This window comes from Pseudorasbora parva, chromosome 23 (genome assembly GCF_024679245.1).
Source record: "Pseudorasbora parva isolate DD20220531a chromosome 23, ASM2467924v1, whole genome shotgun sequence".
In the NCBI taxonomy this organism is placed as follows: domain Eukaryota; kingdom Metazoa; phylum Chordata; class Actinopteri; order Cypriniformes; family Gobionidae; genus Pseudorasbora; species Pseudorasbora parva.
In genome coordinates, this window is record NC_090194.1 from 35,858,305 (window position 1) to 35,882,102 (window position 23,798).

General features: G+C 37.6%; 1 protein-coding gene across 1 annotated transcript in view; it reads left to right on the forward strand.

Annotated features, from left to right (window-relative positions):
* Positions 1-23,798, forward strand: part of zswim6 (zinc finger, SWIM-type containing 6) — a 99,849-nt gene that overhangs the window by 41,028 nt on the left and 35,023 nt on the right. The window contains exons 2-4 of the mRNA XM_067432567.1: positions 10,621-10,977; positions 17,126-17,274; positions 19,525-19,675. Of these exons, the coding sequence (XP_067288668.1) occupies positions 10,621-10,977; positions 17,126-17,274; positions 19,525-19,675 (657 nt within the window). The remainder of the gene's footprint in view (positions 1-10,620; positions 10,978-17,125; positions 17,275-19,524; positions 19,676-23,798) is intronic.

Here is a 23,798-nt window from a genome sequence, read left to right on the forward strand (position 1 = left end):
AGACGTTATATTACATCCACTGGGAATTTCCAAACTCCTGGACTAATTTGCTGAAGTATTCATAAATGTATTGCTGATGTATGTCCACTGACCACAGTGATATAATGCTGTGATTATGTTCATTAATATTTTCCGAATGTCTCCCGAGATCCGTTATTTAATTTGTAAGCAGGGAAGCGGCTCCTCCTTGACCCCGCTCAAGGTTTCCAGCTCCTCTCGTTCGTTTTGGGAATGTGTGACTATATTTGGCTGCTGTTATTTGACATCTCATTTTTTTTCTTGAAGTGGCGAGCGCTGGGGGGGACGTGGTAGTAATCGCCCCGTCGAATGTTTTAGCAGACGTTAACTGCCGCGTTAAAATGCTTTTGATCCGCTTCCGTGTGTTTGGGTGGTCTGGAGAAGAAAACAAACTGGCCTGTGTAGAAATGGAGCGAGGGCTTCAGTATGGTTAGCTTGGTTTCTGGGACAACGTCGCAGTGTTGGGCTCGGGCTAAAATTGGCTACTTTCGAGACACACTGGCCTCTTTGGGAACTCTCGGGTGACCCGCCTTAAGGGCGCGGAGGGGTTGAAATGTCAGCATTTAATAACTTGCACATGAGATTCTGAAATGCACGTTTTTTTTCTTAGGATGCTGGGTTAATGAAAAACAGCACAGGCCTTTTTTTCTTTCCTTTCTAGTCTTAAAGGGGACCTATTATGCCCTTTTTCAAAGTGTTTTGGGCTCTACTAGAACAGGTTTTCCTGCTTGAATGTTGATTATTTCCTCATATCCTCCATTGTTGCGGCTCCTCTCTTCCCAGTCTGTCAGTAACTCAGTTTAGTTCCTGTCTCTAGAAAGCCCCTCCTTCTGAAAGCACACCGTGCTCTGATTGGTCGGCTGGAGCAGTGTGTTGTGATTGGTCAGGCTCTTTCAATGTGTTTGGGAAATGTCCCGCCACTTACTGCCAGTTTCAACACACTACTAACTAACTCAAGCAGGCCCCTTTATTCTGCATATTAATTATTTAAATTAGGAATATCTTTTAGAAAAAAAATTACATTTTTGACAACACTACATTGCACTATTATTTCAGATGCCCTTTTATACATCAAAAGCTCAGGGGAAAGTTGATTCCTCAATTCATCACCCCTTTAAAGTCAACCGAATGTGTGTGTACTTCAGCAGTGGTGTGTAACGCAGTCACTTCTACTAGGGTTTAATTTGATATATAAAATACATTTGTCAATTTTAGTCTTTTAAACGGGCATCTGAAATAATAGTGCAATGTAGTATTGTCAAAAATGTACATTTTTTTGATACTGAAATATCTAAAACAATACTCATTTTTCTCAGAATAGACACAGAAGACCAGCTGCTGTTTCTCTCTCTTTCTCTCATCTCTCTGACAGTGAGTGACACACACACTCCCGCCTCCTCTCACTCGCTCGCTTCATTTGCACTGGATGAAGATTGTTGCTGTTACAGGGCTTGAATATCGGTGTGGGATTGCTCGTGTTGGCGCATCATTTTACTCCTTCTCGCAGATTTTGTGATCACACCCAAAGTGCAGCACATAAAGACGCCTCTCAGTGCTAAACTGACACAAATACAAACAAAATAATGTCAAAATGCCGGTCTTGGAGAGTATTCAAATAAACACTGTAGGGATGCATGATATGAGTTTATTTTTAATGTCATCGTTATCGGCTCGATAAGAACATTTGGCCGATATATTAAAGCTGATTAATAATGTATTACTTCTTTCAGCTGAGACGCTTCAGATGTGCACTGTTCATCATGATGGGTTTGGATTGATTGAAATATGATTGGTATCACTTCAGAAAAGAAAAATACAGTTCAGAGCAACATGAGCAGTGTCATATAGACTACATAAAACTATACTGAGAACATCATAATTGTGTGTTTGGGACATGGCTTTTAATGCTGAGACTTTCTTTTTTTTGTACTATTGGTTATCGGCTTTCAAATATAATATCAGCCAAAATTTCATATCAGTGCATCCCTAAAACACAGTCAGTTGTGTTTTAAGTGAACATAATTATTTACATATAACATAATTACAGTTTAATGGGTCTGTGCGTCAGGTCTTAAAGTGACAGCAGCCTAATAAATAATATCAATGGCAGTTTTTCCCTATGGTATCAATGTCAAAATTGTGGCCAGTGAAAATGATGAGAGGCTAGTAGTAGAAAACTACAAGCTACAGTCACTCCTGAGCAAAAAAGTTAATGTCAAACCCTGTTTGTTCCTGGAAGAAAACTCAAGATTACAATGGAGGTGTTTGAGGGAGTTCAGAAACTGACACTGATAGAGAGAAAGACACCTTAAAATGGTTTAACATCTTTAACACTATCATGTTTTTCATGACACACAATCGGTACGTTGACAAGTTTACCAAGAGACCGATGAATTTGTCTGAATAAAACCAAGTTTGATTAGATGCATGATCTTTGACATTAATAACAAAATAATAAGCGTTTTTACTTATTTTAATAAAAAAAATTGATTGTATTTTCTGTTTTACTTTACTGTATTATATTATTTTACTTACATGCACGTTTTCCAATCACAGAAGCCAAAGGACAAGCATTTTTCCTGTTCTTTCTAGTGTTTTAAAAGTTTTTGCCTGTTATGTGGAGGCTTCTCATAAGCAGGTGGCGTCTCGCCGCTCCTCTGACTGGAGGCAGTGGGCTGAAAACACACCACCACATTACATTCGGCTCGTTTTTGCCAGGATGCTGGGAATAAGATGATAGCCAGATACTGGCCTGCAAAGGTAAACACCAAAACACGGTTTGCACCATTAAGCACCGAGTTTCAAATCACTGCCATCGTCCCAAAGCAAACATTCCCTGGCTCCGATGTCTTCCAGCATAATGGAAACCACTTGTTTGTTTTCACAAGCAAAGTTGAGCAATGCATTGTGGGTATCCCTGTGAGAACGAGGCCTTTCCGTCTGTTTCTTGTTGTTTACGCAGGTACGCTCGTTCTCGTTTAGTGGCTGTACTGCATCTCTCAGCCTTTTTGGATGTGTAGGTCAGCGCTAATTGGACATTTCGAGACGGAAATGCTTGAAAAGGTCGTTCTCGGGGTGGAAAGGTTAGATGCACGTCTGTTTGAAGGCCGGCATGGGACGCAGCGCACCGAGGTTTCGATGGGAGAGGATTTACGGAGGATATTTGCAAAGCACTCAGACTTGTCGATCTCTGGAATCGTGGGGCTGTCGGCGCACATTTCTGGTGTGGAAAAAAAAACTCGGCCGCCATTCTTCTTCATTTGCTTTGTCAGGGTGTGTGAGTGTGACTAGCCTCGCTGTCAGCCAGGAAACGAGGAGTTATCAATCTCCTCCGCTCTGAAGCAGCAGCTGGGCTTGATACACTGCGCTTCATGACCATTGATGATGCCTTGGGTTGTTTTCGTGTTGCACTTTCTCCCATTCATAGTAATATGAGTGCACATATAAAGTCTTTGACTTAAAGAGGGGGATCTAATGGTATTTCATGCATCATGACTCATTTACACCACTTCAGCTCTGCAGAAAATTTCGAATAATTATGACGTATGCAAATTTGGACCCAAATGTGGGTCGCAGAGCTGAAGTGGTTAAAGATTTGATTCTCATGTTAAAGGGGTGGTTGCATGCGATTTCACTTTTTTCCCTTGTGTGTAATGTTGCTGCTTAATCATAAACAGTATCTGCAAAGTTACAGCGCTGAAAGTTAAATGCAAACGGAGATATTGTCTTTTAAAGTTACGCAGTTTATTGCCTACAAAAATGGCCGGTTTGGACTACAACGAGCTTCTTCCTGGGTTGGTGACATCATAAACCCTTGCTAGTTTCCGCGGATGTGACTTCTGCCCGTAATGGGAAGGGGCGTGGCTTCTGGACAACCTGTGCTTGGCAATACAGCCAATAAAAATACAGGAAACTACATTTGGCCATCTAACCAATCTAAGACCATTGTGTTTTTCGGAGGGATGGGCTTCATAGAAGCAGGAAGCAAACGAGCCGTTCAGAGGACAGTGGAGACAGCGGTGTGGAGTAAAGGGAGAATAGAAGAAAAAACAAGTAAAACCATATATACACAACCAAGCCTAGAAAAATACCACAGAACCCCCCTTTTAAAATTTGGTCAGTTTCTAAAAACGAGTTGGACATATGACAGCGTATTTCTGTGCCAAATACACTCCTTCAGGATTAGAACAAGTTTTGGAACCGATTTTTATTTAATTAATTTTTTTAGTATTGCCCTGTATGATGTCATGAAGGGTGGAATTCCTTGTATTGTCACTTCTCCCAGATGAACGAAACACACACACACACACACACACACACACACACACACACACACACCAACACACCAACACACACACCAGCCGGAGCGAGAGCAAGAGACATTGTGTTTTTAGACCATTTAAAATCAACAATATCGGATACACAACACACACACCAAGACACAGGTTTAGGGGAAGGGGCAGTGTAGGGGGATAGAAAATATAGTTTGTACAGTATAAAAACCATTACGCCTATGGAATGTCCCCACAATTCACAAAAAAATGTGTGTGTCTTTAGCTCCGCCCACTGCACTCTCCACGAGCTCGGCTGTTTTCAGAAAGAATCGGTTCAGTTTATCAAACTAAAGACTTTTGTGAGATATGACGGATCAACACTACTCAATACACTCATGAGACTGTGTGTGTTATGACCCCTTTCAACATCCCTAATCTAAATCATGACCTTGTGGCACGACTAAGTTCACCACCATCAAATCAGCTTATTTCAGCCTCTAGCATCATCTCATTTCTAGCGTACCGTATTGTAATTTGCCGCCGTCCCCAGCTGCGCATTAGCTATAGATTGTGCCAGTCTGAAGTGTGTGTGAACTCCTCTGGGTTTTACCTAAGTGCTTTAATAAAACTGACCACAGAGAAAATGTCTTAATTAAAGTCATGCTAATTGTCTTGTTGCCCCGGCTTTCCCATTAACTGTGCCTTAAACATTCTCTGTCGGGGCAGTAAATCCCCCTGCCGGACGGGCATCACTCACAGACCTATCAGCACGCGCGGCTTATAAAACTGTGATATACGACACCAGGTATAATTATTTGTCATAAAAAAACAATAAATGTCATTGTAGCATGTGCGAGGTAAACTGAAGGCGCTCTGAGTTGCTTCAGGTTGTGGCACAAGGACGGAGCAATTATGATAGAAAATGCATTCACTATAAATACCTGAAATGTGGGATTATTCTGTATATAATATACTTTTTTTAAAAACAATATTTAATTATTTAAACACCTATTTGTTAAATATTGCTTTATTAATAAAATACCCAAGTATCTGAAGTATTACAAAACAAAATAAAAATATCACAATTAAAATGTACATTTTTAATTTTAAGTATCAATAAATAGCCTATTTGTTTGTAAAAATATTCCATAACAATATCCCATAGTTAATATTAAAAACTGTAGTTGCATATTCAATAGTCAATATTTTTTAAATATTTGTCAAACATTTATTTAAAAAAATGTAATCTTAATATTTAAAATAGTTTATACTGTATTTACATATTTAACGTAATAAATACATGGCAATTTCATAATTTAATAAATATTCAAGTATAATAATAATGAAAAGATGTTAATGATGATAAACATTTTACAAAATAAAAGGGCTTGAATGTTAAATCTGTTCAATATTTTTTTAGTGAATCTTACAAAAGCTTAAGTGAAGCATTTTATTTTTACATATTAAATTTTTATTTTTGTATTAAAATATTTAATATTTAAATAACAAATATTTAAATATTAAATGTGAAAATGTCCATACATTTATATGTTTAAAAAAATGAATCGTACAAAAACTGAAGTGTTTTAAATATTTTTTAAACGGATATCTATCTATCTATCTATCTATCTATCTATCTATCTATCTATCTATCTATCTATCTATCTATCTATCTATCTATCTATCTATCTATCTATCTATCTATCTATCTATCTATCTATCTATCGTTCTATCTATCTATCGTTCTATCTATCTATCGTTCTATCTATCTATCGTTCTGTCTATCTATCTATCGTTCTGTCTATCTATCTATCGTTCTGTCTATCTATCTATCGTTCTGTCTATCTATCTATCTATCTATCTATCTATCTATCTATCTATCGTTCTGTCTATCTATCGTTCTGTCTATCTATCTATCTATCTATCTATCTATCTATCTATCTATCTATCTATCTATCGTTCTGTCTATCTATCGTTCTATCTATCTATCTATCTATCTATCTAGCTATCTATCTATCTAGCTATCTAGCTATCGTTCTGTCTATCTATCTATCTATCTATCTATCTATCTATCTATCTATCTATCTATCTATCTATCTATCTATCTATCTATCTATCTATCTATCTATCTATCTATCTATCTATACATCATTGTATCGCTCTCGTCTCATATCTCACTCTCTCGCTCTATTGATCTCTCGCTCTATCTATTTATTGCCTATCTCACTGTATCGTTCCATCGATCGTTTTATCTATTGCTCCATCTCTTGCTCTCTCACTCTATCCCTCGCTCTATTTAACAATAGTTTTTGCCTAAGCCTTTTAATGATGTGAATGACGCTTGCTTGTTTGTATTTCTGTGAATCAGGAAGTGATGTGACCCTGAGTGGTGCGTGCGTGCGTGCGTGCGTGTGTGTGTGTGTGTGTTGTCAGCGTCGATGGCCACGTGCCGCTCCAGATTCATTTGTGTGGTGATGAATAGCAGAATCTCTCCTGCGTTTGTTTATATTGCCTTCCAAATCTGCGCTTACTTTCATTATTACCTTCCCCGTCTTCGGGGAGCGTTTTAGAGAAAAATAATTTTGATTATGAAGCTGACTGCTGAGCTCGTCGTCTGAGAGTTAAAGTGTTTGTGTCTCGGTGATTGAACAGAGCGCTGTAAGTGGCCACCTGGAGACCGCCTGTATAATGAGTTGATTTGCGGCGTGATGCGCGAAACATCGCCGCGTTTGTTCGCTTCTCGAGCAGATGAAGAGCAGCGCTGTTTCCTCAGCCGGATGGAGCTTCGCGTTCAGGAATCCCCCTAAACATGTCTAGACGCTCGTCGAGTGTTTGCTTCAGCTCAGACCGTCCAAACTCAACACACAGCGAGTAGTGCTGGGTGTGTGTTAGACACATCTTTTGTTTCCACACACACCTGCACATGACCACCTCAAACAGAGGATAAAACGCGTCTTATGTAAGCAAGGGCGTAGATTTGGTTTAACCATTGGGGGGTTTGAACGTTGGTATGCTGCCTGTTTACTTTTTTTTTTTAATGTGTATTATGATTATCTGTCTGTCTGTCTGTCCATCTCGCTGTATATCTATCTATCTATCTATCTATCTATCTATCTATCTATCTATCTATCTATCTATCTATCTATCTATCTATCTATCTATCTATCTATCTATCTATCTATCTATCTATCTATCTATCTATCTATCTATCTATCTATCTATCTATCTATCTATCTCGCTCGCTGTATAACTAGGCTATCTATCTATCTATCTATCTATCTATCTATCTATCTATCTATCTATCTATCTATCTATCTATCTATCTATCTATCTCGCTCGCTGTATAACTAGGCTATCTATCCCTCTATCTTTCTATCTTTCACTCTTGTTCCATATCTCACTCTCTCTATTGATCTCTCTCTATCTATTTATTGCTTCATCTCACTATATCGTTCCATCTATCACTTATTATCTATCTATTACTCCATCTCTTGCTCTCTCACTCTGTCTTGCTCTATTTTATAGTAATTTTTTATTATAAAATCCATCCATCCATCCATCCATCCATCCATCCATCCATCATTCTATCTATCGCGCTCGTTCCATATCTCGCTCTCTCATTGCTCTATTGATCTCTCTCTCTCTCTCTCTCTCTCTCTCTCTCTCTCTCTCTCTCTCTCTCTCTATCTATTTATTGCTTCATCTCACTGTATCGTTCCATCTATCGCTTTATCTCTATTACTCTATCTCTTGCTCTCTCACTCTCTTGCTCTATTTTATAATAATTTTTATTATATTTTTATTAATTTTTATTATCCATCCATCCATCCATCCATCCATCCATCCATCCATCCATCCATCCATCCATCCATCCATCCATCCATCCATCCATCCATCCATCCATCCATCCATCCATCCATCCATCCATCCATCCATCCATCCATCCATCCATCCATCCATCCATCCATCCCAAGCTGCTGTTTTTCTGTACCGTTTCCTATTTTATTGTATTGATTGAATCTTTACCTGATCACCTGCTCCTCCTCTCCCTCTGCTGACTCTTCTACCCTGCTGCTATATTTACCTCGAATCAGTAATAAAAACATGTCAAGTGATTATACACCATAACGTTCTGAAATTTGTAGCTGATTTATTATGTAATAATATCTAATATGTAACTGATGGATTTGAATATTGAAGTAATCTCCGCCCCTGTATGTAATACTGTTGCTGGAAACGTGGATCAGAGCGCCGCCGGCCAGTTCCTCTGCGTTTTTTGTGCTCTTGAACGATATCGCTCCTGGCATCTTCTTTCGCCACATCCTACAAGCTGAAGCTTTTCTCAAGTGATCGAATATATTTAGCCATGTGGAAGAGGCGTATTGGTGGACACTGCTGGGTCAGCACATTGAGAAAGGAAGCGAAACTTGAACATTCATCCCTTTTCTTTTGTAGCAATAGTGGGCCGCTCCCACCACTAACAGGATATGTGCTATTAAAGGGTGGAGTCTGTTTTTACTCTTTAGGCAACAGTTGATCTGCATGTGGGACACACACACACACACACACACACACACACACACACACACACACACACACACACACACACACACACACACACACACCATTAAATAACGGTTTATAATGTATTGTTTTCAGTGGTTTGGATGTGTGTCACTTTACCACAATTGCAGTAGTCAATACCAACGGACACCACAAAGTGAATATTGAACACACTCATTTATTTTTTTAAAATATTTTATATTAGTTAATTTCTTGTTTCGTAATTGCAAAGTTTTTTTTGATTAGTAATCTATTTAATTTATTTGGTTTATTTTTTGTTTTGTTTTTATTTGACTGTTTTTATTTAGTTCATTTTGTTTTTCTTTATTTTCATTGATATTTATTTTTTATAATACACTTATCATAACACAAACAGCAGGACAAATTAAAACAGTTATTATATGTATTTAGTTTTTATTTGAGTTTTAGTGTTTTTTATTTATGTATTTATTCTGTTTTTATTTATTATAATTTTTTATAATAAACATTCTAAAAATACAAACAGTGTGACAAATGAAAACCATTAGCCTATTATTCTTTTTTTTTATTTTATTTTTTAAATTTTTTTTATTTTATTGACTTTATTTATTTATTTATTGTTTTTTTTTGGTAATAATACAAACAGCGGTGCAAATGAAAACAGCTATTTATCATATTTAATTAGGTTATTTTTATTGAGTTATATTTTTAATTTATTTAATTTCTTTTTTATAATAGAAGCAGTTGAACAAATTAAAACAACAGAACAAAGACACACATGTAGTAAACCGGGATTTAAGAGCTTAAATATTGGAAACAGCCCAAGCAGGAAGGGAAGTCTGCTGTGGACGGGCACATTTGAACTCCCTGGGCGTTGGGCGGACGGGCCGCACTCATTAATATCTGCTTTACTTGCTAGTTAATGTACGGTTCTCCGCCTCTTTTGGATCGGAAGCAAGAGCACTTAAAATAATATTCAAATGAGCATCTGTATTATTCAGTACTGCCTTTGTAGTGGCACACGGCGAGCAACTCCGCCCACATCACAGACCCTGTGTCACACGCACACACACACACACGCACACACACACACGTGCATAGACATCTGTTCACCAACAGTAAACTGAGACTTCCTCATCCTTTCTCCTTCTTTACAATATTCCTGTATCCCTTTTCAGGATTTCATTGTACTTTTGCATACTTTTAATGTGCTTGTTTTGTTTTATTGAATATTTATTTGTTTGTTTTATTGAATATTTATTTTTAATTATATATATTTTATTTATTTTTTATTTATTTAATTTAATGTTATACTTCATTTTATATTTATGTTTTGTTTTATATTTATATTTTATAGTTATATTTAATTTAATGCATATTTTATTTTATAATTTGTTTTGTTTATTTATTATAGTATATTGTATATTTATATTTGTTTATATTTATTTTATATTTTATTATATTTATATGTTGTTTAGTTTTTTATTTAAATTGAATTTTATATTTTATTTATTCATATATTTATGTTGTATTTTTTAATTAATATTTTATATTAATTTGGGTTTTTAATTTGAGGAAAACTGGTTTGAAAAATTATAATAAAGTCTAATCATTTAAAATGCAGAGTTTATACACCGTAGTCATTAATGGAAGTTTGCTGTATTCTTGATCGTCTGCTAAGAGGAAACTGTCCTGAATACGTCACACACAATCAGAGCCGGCTGAAGGTCTGCAGTGTCCATCAATCTCAGCACATTAACTCTTAGTTTCTCTCTCCGTCTCTCAGGTTTCCATCTCAGCGGCACCGTAACGGAGCCCGCCACGCCGTCCGAACCCGAGATGGTGTGCAGCGTCGCCATTAGCTTCGACCGCTGCAAGATCACCTCGGTGACGTGCGGCTGTGGAAACAAGGACATCTTCTACTGCGCCCACGTGGTGGCGCTTTCCCTGTACCGCGTACGGAGGCCCGAGCAGGTCAAACTTCACCTCCCCATCTCAGAGACTCTCTTCCAGATGAACAGGGACCAGCTGCAGAAGTTTGTGCAGTATCTCATCACCGTCCACCACACAGAAGTTCTGCCCACAGCCCAGAAACTGGCCGACGAGATTCTCTCGCAGAACTCGGAGATCAATCAAGTGCACGGTGAGCTCCGGCCGTATCGAGAGCGCCGATACTTCACATCCCTGCTCGCTTGCAGAGATGAGCCACAGAACCAGGCTGAACTCAACGTCTTCTCTAGTTTCCAAATATACATACGTGTGTTTGATATGGAAGGATTAACGGTAACACTTTACAATAAGGTTCATTAGTTAAAGGGTTAGTTCACCCAAAAATGAAAATTATATCATTAATTACTCCCCCTCATGTCGTTGGACACCCGTCAGACCTTCGTTCATCTTCAGAACACAAATGAAGATATTTTAGTGTAAAGCTGAGAAAGGCTTCAGATAGGCCTCCATTGGCATTCAGTCCATTCCCACTCACAAGACCCATAAAGGCCCTAAACTAGGGCTGGGACTCAATTAATCTTTTTTATCTAATTAATAAGAGGCTTTGTGATTAATTAATCGCATTTTAATTGCATATAAATATTTGACCTGAGAACAATGAGAAGTAATTTTTCCCATGGATTTTTAGTATACCATTGAATATTGACTGAATACATAAGCTTAATCAACAAAATATAGTTTATTTATTTCAGTCCAGCAGTGCAATGTTTGCCATTAAGTAGCAAAAGCATATTTGTGATATTTGAGGCTCTGTGCTGCGGTCATACGCTAACTCCTTGTTGTATAGCTTGCACACAACCATGCTCTTGTCGACGCTTCCATCCTTTCGTTTTTTAAAACAAAATGTCCCATCCACGGGGCCGAGCAAAGCGATCTCATCAGCTTCCTCGTTCATGCTCACTATGGTTTGTTGTTGTCGTGAGCGCTAGTTGGTGTTCCAGTATAATCGGTCCGTCGAAACTCATTCATTGAAAAACGTTCCGCGGTGCAAAAATAAGTGTGGTTAAAATGATTATTTTTTTGCGTAATTAATTAACGTGTTAAAGTCCCGTAATTAATTAATCTTAATTAACGCGTTAAAGTCCCGTAATTAATTAATCTTAATTAATGCGTTAAAGTCCCGGCCCTACACTAAACACATCGAAACAAAGCCCATCTCACTACAGTGGCTGTACAATCATTTTACAATGCGTCGAAAATAGTTATTGTGCGCACAAAAATCAAAATAACGACTTTATCCGCCAAGTTATTGACGTGAACTCGACGCTTGTGCTTATGATGCAGATCCGCCGTTCAAGTCCCAGAAGAGGAGGAGCGAGACCGACACGGAAGACAATAACTTGGCGGATAAAGTCATTATTTATATTTTTTTGCGCATAAAAACTATTTTCGACGCATTGTAAAATGATTGTACAGCCGCTGTAGTGAGATGGGCTTTGTGTCGATGTGTTTAGGGCCTTTATGGGTCTTGTGAGTGGGAATGGACTGAATGCCAATGGAGGCCTATCTGAAGCCTTTCTCAGCTTTACACTAAAATATCTTCATCTGTGTTCTGAAGATGAACGAAGGTGTTATGGGTGTCCAACGACATGAGGGAGAGCATAGGCGCCGATTTATGTTTTCCTCCGTGGGTGCTCATTGGCGCACGCGGCCTTTAAAGAAAGACCTAAAAAAATTGGTCAAACATTTTTTGCATTTCAGAACCTTAGGAAATGGACAGCGGCCGACACGAACACACACACCTATTTAATTGATAATAAAGCCGTAAAGTAGCATCTCTTTCAAATCAGGACAGCGCCAATTCTCACAAATACAGACAAATATATCATGTAATCATGCACAAAACTTGACCATCTCTGAGGAAAGCTAGGTGAGATTTTGATACAGCTAGAGAGAAGACATTGATGACATGCCTTTATTTGTCAAAAAAAAGAATACGTATCTCTACAGGAACTTATTGCCCTTTTTAGCACACAAACATTGAACTGAAGAATTAACTTGCATTTATCAAACTGCCAACATCAGTGTAGGTTTGCCTTGTTATACTCGCGTCCTGTTATACTCGCGTCCTGTTATACGCGTCCGCACGAGCGCGAAGGTGCGCACTGCAAAAACCTGGAGTGCGCGAGACCCCGTTTCGCTTGGCGGTGTGCCCGTCAAATCTTTTAACTTTGCCTGCGGCTCCGCAACCGAAGAAGCACGAGATCCAGACGAATCTGGCCGAGCCTGACGTCTCATCACGGCGCGTCGAGTTTAAACATCTCCCCAAACGGACGAGGCGCACGCTCCGTCAGCGAGAGAAACATCGAAAACAAACAAGCATGCAAATGAAAATTATCGCGGCCGGAAAAATTATCGAGCTCATTATTTTATTATCATTGACTATTGCGACAGTTATTATACTTTTTGGGTTTTTTTGGCCGATGGCCCTCGGTTGGACGGCCGTTCTGGACTTTTCCAGAACGCACAGATTGCCAATCCGTCCCTGACTGGCAGTCTGGCACACGTGGGTGCTCGATATTTTCCGTGGGTGCTCGAGCCCCGGAGCACCCACAGTATCGGCGCCTATGAGTAATTAATGAAATCATTTTCATTTTTGGGTGAACTAACCCTTTAACATTAGTTAACTACATTTTGTCAATAACATACAAGTGTTACATTTTTGAAATAAAATAATGGCTTTTTTTAGCATCAAAAATACACACAATTTTTGATTTTGACAACTAACACATAGCTAATACAGCTATAAAGCATAGTTAAAAACAGAATAATAATTAATAATTTCTGAGCATTGACTCTCAGTCCTTATTTACCCTTTTCTCATGGTTTTCTCATTCTCATGAAATTATAGAATATAATAGCGTAGTTTTAATAGGGGTTTGCTGTAATGCAACGCACCGCACCGACGTGCCTGGCTCGCGTCTTCTGCTGTTAGATCAGCATTAAAGAACCATCTCAACTGTTAAATAACAGATAGAAGATCATAATAATATTAAACATTATTGTAAAGTGTTACCGAACCAATGGAAACATCAAATATGGGAACACTGCAATAGGTTTTCATTAGTTAATGGGAAGTAACAATGAATAATACTTCTACAACATTTATTAATCTTAATGTTAATTTCAGCATTTACTAATACATTATTAAAATCAATAGTTAACATTTAGTTAATGCACTGTGAACATGAGCAAACAATGAATGGCTGTATCTTCTTAACCAACTTTAACCAAGATTAATAAATACTGTAGCTTATCTATTGCTCATGATTAGTTCATGTTAGTTAATACATTACCTAATGTTAACAAATGACACCTTATTGTAAAGTGTTACTGATTATATATTTATTATATTACAGTGACTTTAGTTAAATGGTATGTTTGTCTGTCTTTTTATTTATTTATTTATTATATATTTTATTTCTTTAATATATTTTATTTTTATATTTAATTTTATCTTTTTATTTTATGTTTTATTATTTTGTTATTTTTTAAATGTTATTTATTTAAATTTGCAAGTTTTAAAGCTGTTGGAGAAAATATTGCTAAAATATAGAGGGAAAAATATATATTATAATTATTTAAATAAGGCTTTATTTTTTTTAACTGATTAGCCTTTCTCTAGTAGAGAGACTAATAGTTTTTTTTAAAGCTTTATTTTAAAAAAAATATATATATAATATAAAATCAAAGGTCAGTAATATACAGAAATATTAAAGATGCAGTAGCAAAACAGCTCATTTAATTTTAAGAGTCTGACAGAGGGTGCAAAATTTATATAAAAAAATATATTTTTTATATATATATTCCTCTCAGTTTATTTCCACTCCTTTTTAGTGTGCCTGTGTGTCTACGCACTGATATGAGAAAATATCCAATCATATGCACTAAAGTTAGCAGCGTTTTAAAGGCTTGCCGGTCAGGCAAGGCACGGACTGTCCACTGCATGCACTGTTTTGCATTGAGCGTGCGCACTAAACGTCTGTCAAACACACGTGATTACTGGACAGTCTTACTGCGCTAATACTGTCAAATACACACAAGGTTAACATATAAACACAGTCGGTTATATCTAAAGTGAAAGTAAAATTGCGTGCGTCTATGAGATGCGAGCAGGTCTTCAATTGACAGCAGCGCAGCCTATAGTGAACACGCTGTCCTTAAAGGGACAGTTCACCTCTAAAATGATGTTAATTAAAAAAAAACACCTTTAATACAGCAGCTTTTAATCAATGTTGTGTATTGAAGACTATGCAGTTTTAATTTAAGCCTACATTTATTCATTCATTTTCATACTTAAATGCTACTGTACATCTATCAGCTGCCAATCTTTATATATATTTATTTTATATTATACAATACACTGGGAATGTGTACAAGGGTTTTTTGGTAAAGTTTTAAGTTTAAGTAAGGGTTTTCAAGTCTTTTAAGTAAAATTAAGAAAGAGTATTACGATAAAAACATTTTCTTCTTAACTTTTTCTGTTTCTGTCGCCTAAGAATAGAATAGCAAAAAAAAAAAAACTGAACCGAACCGAAAAACCGTGGTTAAAAACCGAGGTGTGTATTGAACCGTGGACTAACTGTATTGTTGCATCCCTAGTAAATATAGTCTGTAATATGTTAATTAGCTCAAAATATAGTCTTAAGATGTTTTTGCATCTTCATTTTATTAGATTCTCTGGACCGAGAATTGTTCATGAACATAGTAAATCAAACCTTTTTTGTGTGTGTGTGTGTGTGTGTGTGTGTGTGTGAAAATGACAAACAAAATCCTATTTTCCATTATAGTAGCCCATTAAAACTTGGCTGATTAAAAAATAACTTTCATGCACATTTGCATTAGCATTAGCTCTGTTGGTCCCAGAGCCTGATGACATCAAGCTGAAGGGAAAGAAAGACTCTTCTAGTCTCTTATCGTTTTGGCATTAGGCACAATGGTCATATTATATTTCACTTTTGTCGGGAAGGGGAAATCTAAAGCGGATGTGCCAATTATAGGGGGACATAACGTCAGCGAACAGCACATTGCAGAACAGGGGGAAAAGGAAGTGCTTTCATCAGGTCGGGCCTGTGTGAGGTCACAGCTGGTATGCAGGAAGTTGGTTTGATGTGGCGTCTAATAAATCTTTACTATAGACCCTCAGCATTGTCGACTCGGTTTAAATCATCAGCCGTTGTTTGGGGGTTTTCTTTCCCTGCATGTGTTTAAATAGACCAACACTTTTTATTAAAGTGGACCTTTTCAAAGTGATGTTTTCTGGCTCTACTAGAACAGGTTTTCCTGCTTGAATGTTGATTATTTCCTCATATCCTCCATTGTTGCGGCTCCTCTCTTCCCAGTCTGTCAGTAACGCTCTGTTTAGTTCCTGCATCTATGAAGCCTCTCCTTCTGAAAAGCACACTGTGCTCTGATTGGTCAGCTGGAACAGTGTGCTGTGATTGGTCAAGTGTTTGGGAAATGTCCTGCCCCTGCAGTATCAACACACTGCTAACTAACTCAACCAGGCCTGCCCCTTTATTCTGCATATTAATTATTTAAATGACGAATATTGTGGCATATTTGTTCCTGGAGGAAAACTCAAGACTACAGTGAAGGCATTTCAGGGAGTTCAGAAACACTGATATAGAGAAGAACTCATGCTAAAGCAGCGTTGGAAACCTTTTTTATGCTCGAAAAGCAACATTACACACTTAAAGAACGACCCCGGTTTATGGGGCATATAATAAGTCAAATTAAATCGCTAGTTAATACCAATAACAAGGCTCAAAATAGCCTCACACTAACACGGCAGCATAACGAGGGTCCCTACATGCAAACCGAAGCATTGAGAACTTTGTAAGAGTACAAACAGTTTAATAAGAAGATACTTTATAAATAGTAGCATAATGAGGGTCATAATTTGAGCCTTGTTAGTGGTATTAACTAGCGATTTAATTTTGAATTATTCTGTGCCCCTTACACTAACATTATAAGCTAATCTGTTTTTAGAGATAAAAGAATCTTTACATTCGATTTTCATGAAAACGCATCCCAGAGAACGATCTACTCGCTAACCATGTGTTTATCACCCCAGGTTCATTTTTCACCGGAGTTGTCCTTTAATAAAGACGAACCTTAACAAAGGCAGAATAGGACTCTGTATTAATTGCATTAGTTGTGTTGAAGATTTTGGGGTGATAAAGTCTTTGAGTTTTATTCCCATTTGATTTTTAAAAAGTTTGATCAACATTTTTAATTGAAAGCATCACTGATCGTTGGGTTGTGCATTTATAAATTAGGGGCCCCGGACCCCACAGCAGGGGCCAGCGTGGACGATGAGAACTGCTGGCATTTGGATGAGGAGCAGGTCCAGGAGCAGGTCAAGCTCTTCCTGTCCCAGGGGGGATACCACGGCTCGGGCAAACAGCTCAATCTCCTGTTCTCAAAGGTGGGGTGAAGCTCAACTTAAAGGGATAGCTCACCCAAAAATGAAAATATGATTTTTATCTGCCTACCCCCAGTGCATCCAACATGTAGGTGTGTTTGTTTCTTCAGCAGTTTGCCACTCATAGTGCATGTGAATTGGTAATAACGATGAGAGTAAAAAAACCAACATGCTTAGACAACGTGCACAAAAACCCTGCTGCTCGTGACGACACATTGATGTCTTAAGACACGAACCGATCGGTTTCTGTGAGAAACACAACAGTATTTGTTTGTTTTTTTTACCTCATATCCCGATGAGTCTCATCTAGTGTTCCCATCGGCTATTACTTTTATCTGATAATGTCAAACTGGCGCGATCATAGATATATATATTATGATTCCTCATTCAGCCAATCTGTGCGGGCTTAATGAGAGTTATATATATGTATATAGATATAGATATATAGAGGGATATATAGATATATAGAAAGAGATATAGATAAATAGAGATATAAATATAGAGAGAGAGATACATATAGATATATAAAGAGCGATATTGATATATGATCGCGCCAGTTTGACCTTACCAGACGGAAGTAATAGCCGATGGGAACACTAGATGAGATTTGTCTGATATGAGGTAAAAAAAAAAACAAATACTGTTGTGTTTCTCACAGAAACCGATCGGTTCGTGTTTTAAGACATCAATGTGTCGTCACGAGCAGCAGGGTTTGTCTGCATGTTGTCTAAGCATGTTTTTTTACTCTCGTAGAGTTGTTACCCATTCACATCATTATGACTGACAGACAGCAACGGTTGGAGTTATAAATCTTCATTTGTGTTCTTCTGAAGAAACAAACACACCTACATGTTGGATACACTGGGGTCAGCAGATAAACATCACACGTTCATTTTGGGGTGAACTATCCCTTTAATTACTAACCCTCATGTCTTCCCAAACCCGTCAGACCTTCGTTCATCTTCTGAACACAAATGAAGATATATTTCTGATGAAAGCTCTCTGATCCCACACTTTAAAGGTCCAGAAAGTGTGTTATGATGATGCGCTGTTTTTACAACGTAATCTGCATTAGGAGACTGACACAGGCTAGAAGCAAATTGTTAAATAAAGTTGTTATTCTTGTTTATATTATCACATGGACGATATGAAGGGGTCAGATAGATCTCAGATTTCATCAGAAATATCTTCATTTGTGTCTGAAGATGAATGAAGGTTTTACGGGTTTAGAATGACATGAGGATAAGTCATTAATGATGGGATTTACATTTTGGGTAAACCAACCCGTTAAACATGGACTTGCTTATGATGATCTTTCCTTTTCCACTGCATTAGCATTTTAAGTGATATAATGCTTAAAATTTTGCATGCAAGCATTACCTACCTGCAACATTTGAAGAAAATGCAATGCATTCTGTCTGGTTGACCTCTTACATAAAGCATGACGCAAAATATAATTCTATTTTTGCAATCAAAATACTGCAATCAAGCTACAAAATCACAGCCAGTAAAAAAAACAACAACAAAAAAACATCTAATGTTTAAAACATATGTTGAGTGTATTTTTCAACCATTGAGATTTCACTTTCGTGGAGCTACGCTTCCTTTTTTAAAAATCCTGGGGTCAGTTGAAATAAATTATTTTATTCAGCAATGATGCATTAAATTGATCAAAAGTGCCATTTATACTATTTAAAAAAAAAACTATTTCTAAAATAAAATGCTGTTCTTTTGAACTTTCTATTCATCAAAGAATCATGAATAAAGATGTGCTTTCTAAAAAGAAAAACTGTTTTCAACATTGATTAATAATCAGAAATGTATGGAAGCTTGTTGAATTTTGAGATATAAACTCGCAATTGCATGTTATAAAGTCAGAATTGTGAGATGAAAAGTTGCAATTACCTTTATTTTTCATTCTGTGGCGGAAACGAGCCTCCGCATCATGTGACACTGAAGACTGGAGTAATGATGATAAATTCAGCTTTGATCACAGGAATAAATTACACTTTACTATAGATTCTCATAGAAGTTATTTTAAATTGTATAAATATCTTACTGTATTTTTGATCAAATAAACGCAGCCTTAGTGCATTGTTGCTGACTCCTAGCGTCACAGTTGTGGCTGTTTAGAACCGGTTGTAAATGGAGACTGTCTGGTTTGGATACAGCGTCAGGTTTGGTATTTCCCTCATTGTTCTCGTTGTGGTGCATGTGCTCAAATGTTCGTGTGTGTTTGCACGTGTCCTGCAGGTACGGGAGATGCTGAAGATGCGGGACTCTAACGGCGCTCGCATGCTAACGCTGATCACCGAGCAGTTCATGGCCGACCCGCGGCTGGCTCTGTGGCGGCAGCAGGGAACCACCATGACGGACAAATACCGGCAGCTGTGGGATGAGTTAGGTGAGAACAACCCCGTCTCGTCCTTATAGAGGGCATCAAAAATACGATGCAACAGTAAAAACCTAGAACAGGTTTTCCTTCTTGAATGTTGATTATTTCCTCATATCCTTCATTGTTGCGTCTCCTCTCTTCTCAGTCTGTCAGTAACTCTTTTTAGTTCCTGTCTCTATGAAGCCCCTCCTTCTGAAAGCACACTGTGCTCTGATTGGTCGGCTGGAACAGTGTGTTGTGATTGGTCATGTGTTTGGGAAATGTCCCGCCCCTTACCATAACTGCCAGTTTCAACACATTACGAACTAACTCAACCAGGCCCCGCCCCTTTATTCTGCATATTAATTATTTAAATGAGGAATATTGTGACGTGTAAGGAAACTCAAGGCGTACAATGGAGGCGTTTCAGTGCTAAAACAGCAACAGTTCATCATGTAAAAAAGCAGAATAGCTCCTTTAAGACGGATTTTTGCTGGAATGCATGTAGGTGTGTGTGTGTGTGTGTGATTCGGTGTGTGTGTTACTCTCAGTCAGGCGTGTTTTAGAGACTTCACTGCACTCAGCGTCTGTGCGGATCTCTGTTTAAAATCCACCTGCGTCTCTGAGGACGGCCATTTAGAGGATACTGCAGTTGCCAGATTGCATATTCGTAGCTTTTGCTCTTGATCAATATTGCATATTCTTTTCCCACTTAAAACCCTCTCGGGTGTTTCCGTCTAAAATACACTGTGGTAAGCACACAAGCAAACCCAAGCACTAGAAACCGTCGGCGCACTTTAGCCCGTTTCCGAAGTGCTGCGTCCTGCTTCTATTGCTTCAATTACTGTAACTGGATCAAAACGCACGGAGCCAACAGCAAATGTTGTTTTACTGCCATTCAATCCACCTAGCATATTCTGTACAAGGAATATAGCATGCTTTTTCCGCCTTTCCGTCTCAATCTCATGCTATCAGCACTATTGGAATGAAAGCGGTGAAAATTGGAAGGACGTGTAATCATTTTAATTGTGACTGGCTCGCCACATCACGCTAGCCTGCCAATTCTCAAATCCTCTGATGTTTCATCAATTTTGCCTTGGCATTCGGCGGCAGTGGGCACAATTGCTGGCGTCCGGGTCCCCGGGTGCCGAGCGCAGAAGCAGAGCTGGAGATTAGCACTAGAGCGTTGGACCCGCATATTGGACATAGTGCCGTTCAAGCCATGCCACGAGAGCACGCATTTTTTTTCTTCTACTGTCAGATCTACTATTAAAAGCATTTACACTACCATTCCAAAGTTAGGGGTCAGTAAGAGTAAAAAAAAAAAAAAAGTAAATAAGGTAATACTTTTATTCAGCAAGGATGCATTAAATTGATCAAAAGTGACATTAAAGACATTTATAATGTTACAAAAGATTCGATTTCTAATAAATGCTGTTCTTTATAACCTTCAATTCATCAAAGAATCATGAAAAAAAAATATTTTCATCATTGATAATAATCATAAATGTGTGTTGATCATCAAATCCTCAAATGAGAATGATTAGTGAAGGATCATGTGACACTGAAGACTGGAGGAATGATGATAAATTCAGCTTTGATCACAGGAATAAATTACACTTTACTATAGATTCACATCTGAAATAATATTTCACCGTTTTCACTGTATTTTTGCATGTTTTAATGCTTTCGTATCTCGATGCGTTCGAGCTGTTTGAATGTTTTTAGAGGGCTGATGCTCATGTTTCCGAGCTGACGATGCGACTACAAGGAATTTTTCGGGGTTGAACAAGATTAGCGGGCGTTTGTGTGCAGTGAGGCCTTCTGTGCCACATTTTTGTTTGACGGAGGATGAGGAGAGGCTGCAGGAAGGGGAAGAGAGGCCCTTTGTGTCACAAAAGGGAAGTGGGCTGTTTAATGAGCGGCCCCTGGATAGGGCCCCACAACTAGCACGAGGCATACACACTTGAAAAGTTGCGTCCCACAGAATTAAGGGAAATGCAGTTTGGAATATGTACTGTGGATCCCAGATTAGTCTGGTCTGGTTTACTGATCAATGGGCTAAGAACCGCTCACTTAGACCGGAAGAGAGACTGTGAAACAAAGCAGGACTGGACCTTCACTTTGTGTAATATTTAGGATACATTTGAAACCAGTGATACTACAAGATGGGAAGCAAACTGTAAATCTAAATAAAATTAGCATAAAATGAATGTATTCATTTATTTGTTTTATTATTATTAATAGTGGTAGTAGTAATGATCACAATAATAGTAGTAGCATTTATATTAATTATTATTATTAATCTGCAAAAAAACTTTGCTATTATATATTTTATTATATTATAGTATATCATATTATTAATTATATTATATTATTTATTATATTATGTTATTGTTTGTGATATTTGTTAGTTACCATAAAATTTAAATTGACAATTATTGTTTTAAATTCATGAATCAGAATAACTTTCCCTATTGATAATATTAATAGTAGTAGTTGTAGTGGTATTTATTATTATTATTATTATTATTAATCAGAAAAAACTTTGCCATTATATTTATTAATTATAATAAATTAATAATAAATATTTTAAAAAATGATATATTAATAATAATATATTATACTATATATATATATATATATATATATATATATATATATATATATATATATATATATATATATATATATATATATATATATATATATATATATATATATATATATATATATATATATATATATAAATAATGTATATGTACACTCACCTAAAGGATTATTATGAACACCACACTAATACTGTGTTTGACCCCCTTTCGCCTTCAGAACTGCCTTAATTCTACGTGGCATTGATTCAACAAGCTGCTGAAAGCATTCTTTAGAAATGTTGGCCTATATAGATAGGAGAGCATCTTGCAGTTGATGGAGATTTGTGGGATGCACATCCAGGGCACGAAGCTCCCGTTCAACCACATCCCAAAGATGCTCTATTGGGTTGAGATCTGGTGACTGTGGCCGCCATTTTAGTACAGTGAACTCATTGACATGTTCAAGAAACCAATTTGAAATGATTTGAGCTCTGTGACATGGTGCATTATCCTGCTGGAAGTAGCCATCAGAGGATGGGCACATGGTGGTCATAAAGGGATGGACGTTTTCAGAAACAATGCTCAGGTAGGCCGTGGCATTTAAACGGAGTCTTCTGCTGTTGTAGCCCATCCGCCTCAAGGTTGTGTGTGTTGTGGCTTCACAAATGCTTTGCTGCATACCTCGGTTGTAACGAGTGGTTATTTCAGTCAAAGTTGCTCTTCAGTTGCTTGAATCAGTCGGCCCATTCTCCTCTGCCGCATACTGGATGTTTTTCCCTCTTCACACCATTCTTTGTAAACCCTAGAAATGGTTGTGTGTGAAAATCCCAGTAACTGAGCAGATTGTGAAATACTCAGACCGGCCCGTCTGGCACCAACAACCATACCACGCTCAAAACTGCTTAAATCACCTTTCTTTCCCATTCTGACATTCAGTTTGGAGTTCAGGAGATTGTCTTGACCAGGACCACACCCCTAAATGCATTGAAGCAACTGCCATGTGATTGGCTGATTAGATAATTGCATTCATGAGAAATTGAACGGGTGGTCCTAATAATCCTTAGGTGTGTGTGTGTGTATATATATATATATATATAAAAAATGTACAAAAAAAATGAAATATTGCATTGTATATTATAAAGTATACATGCATATCATTATTGTTTTAGATTGATGTGCCTTGTAAGCTTTAATCAAGCAGTGATATCTCTTCTCTGATGACGAGGGCGGAGCAACCTGTCACTCACATGAGCTCCACCAATAGCAAACCACAACCATCCAATCAATTTCCCACAGACGAAATCAAGCCCCGCCCTACATTTGTTCTTGTTTGAGCGCTTTACTCGATATATGGCACAATAGGGAAGAAAAGAGAAGTGCAGATTCCATTTCAAACTGACTTTAAGCCGTAGTATTTCTGTGTTTAGCATGCAATAAATTGATCACTGATCACTTGCCGAGGCGGTGTGTCTTCCTCACGTGTTTTCCAGCTGTGCTCCTCAACTCTGCCACCTTTTTGAGAGCTCCTCCACCCCTGAAGAACTCGTGGAGAGACTCGGTTC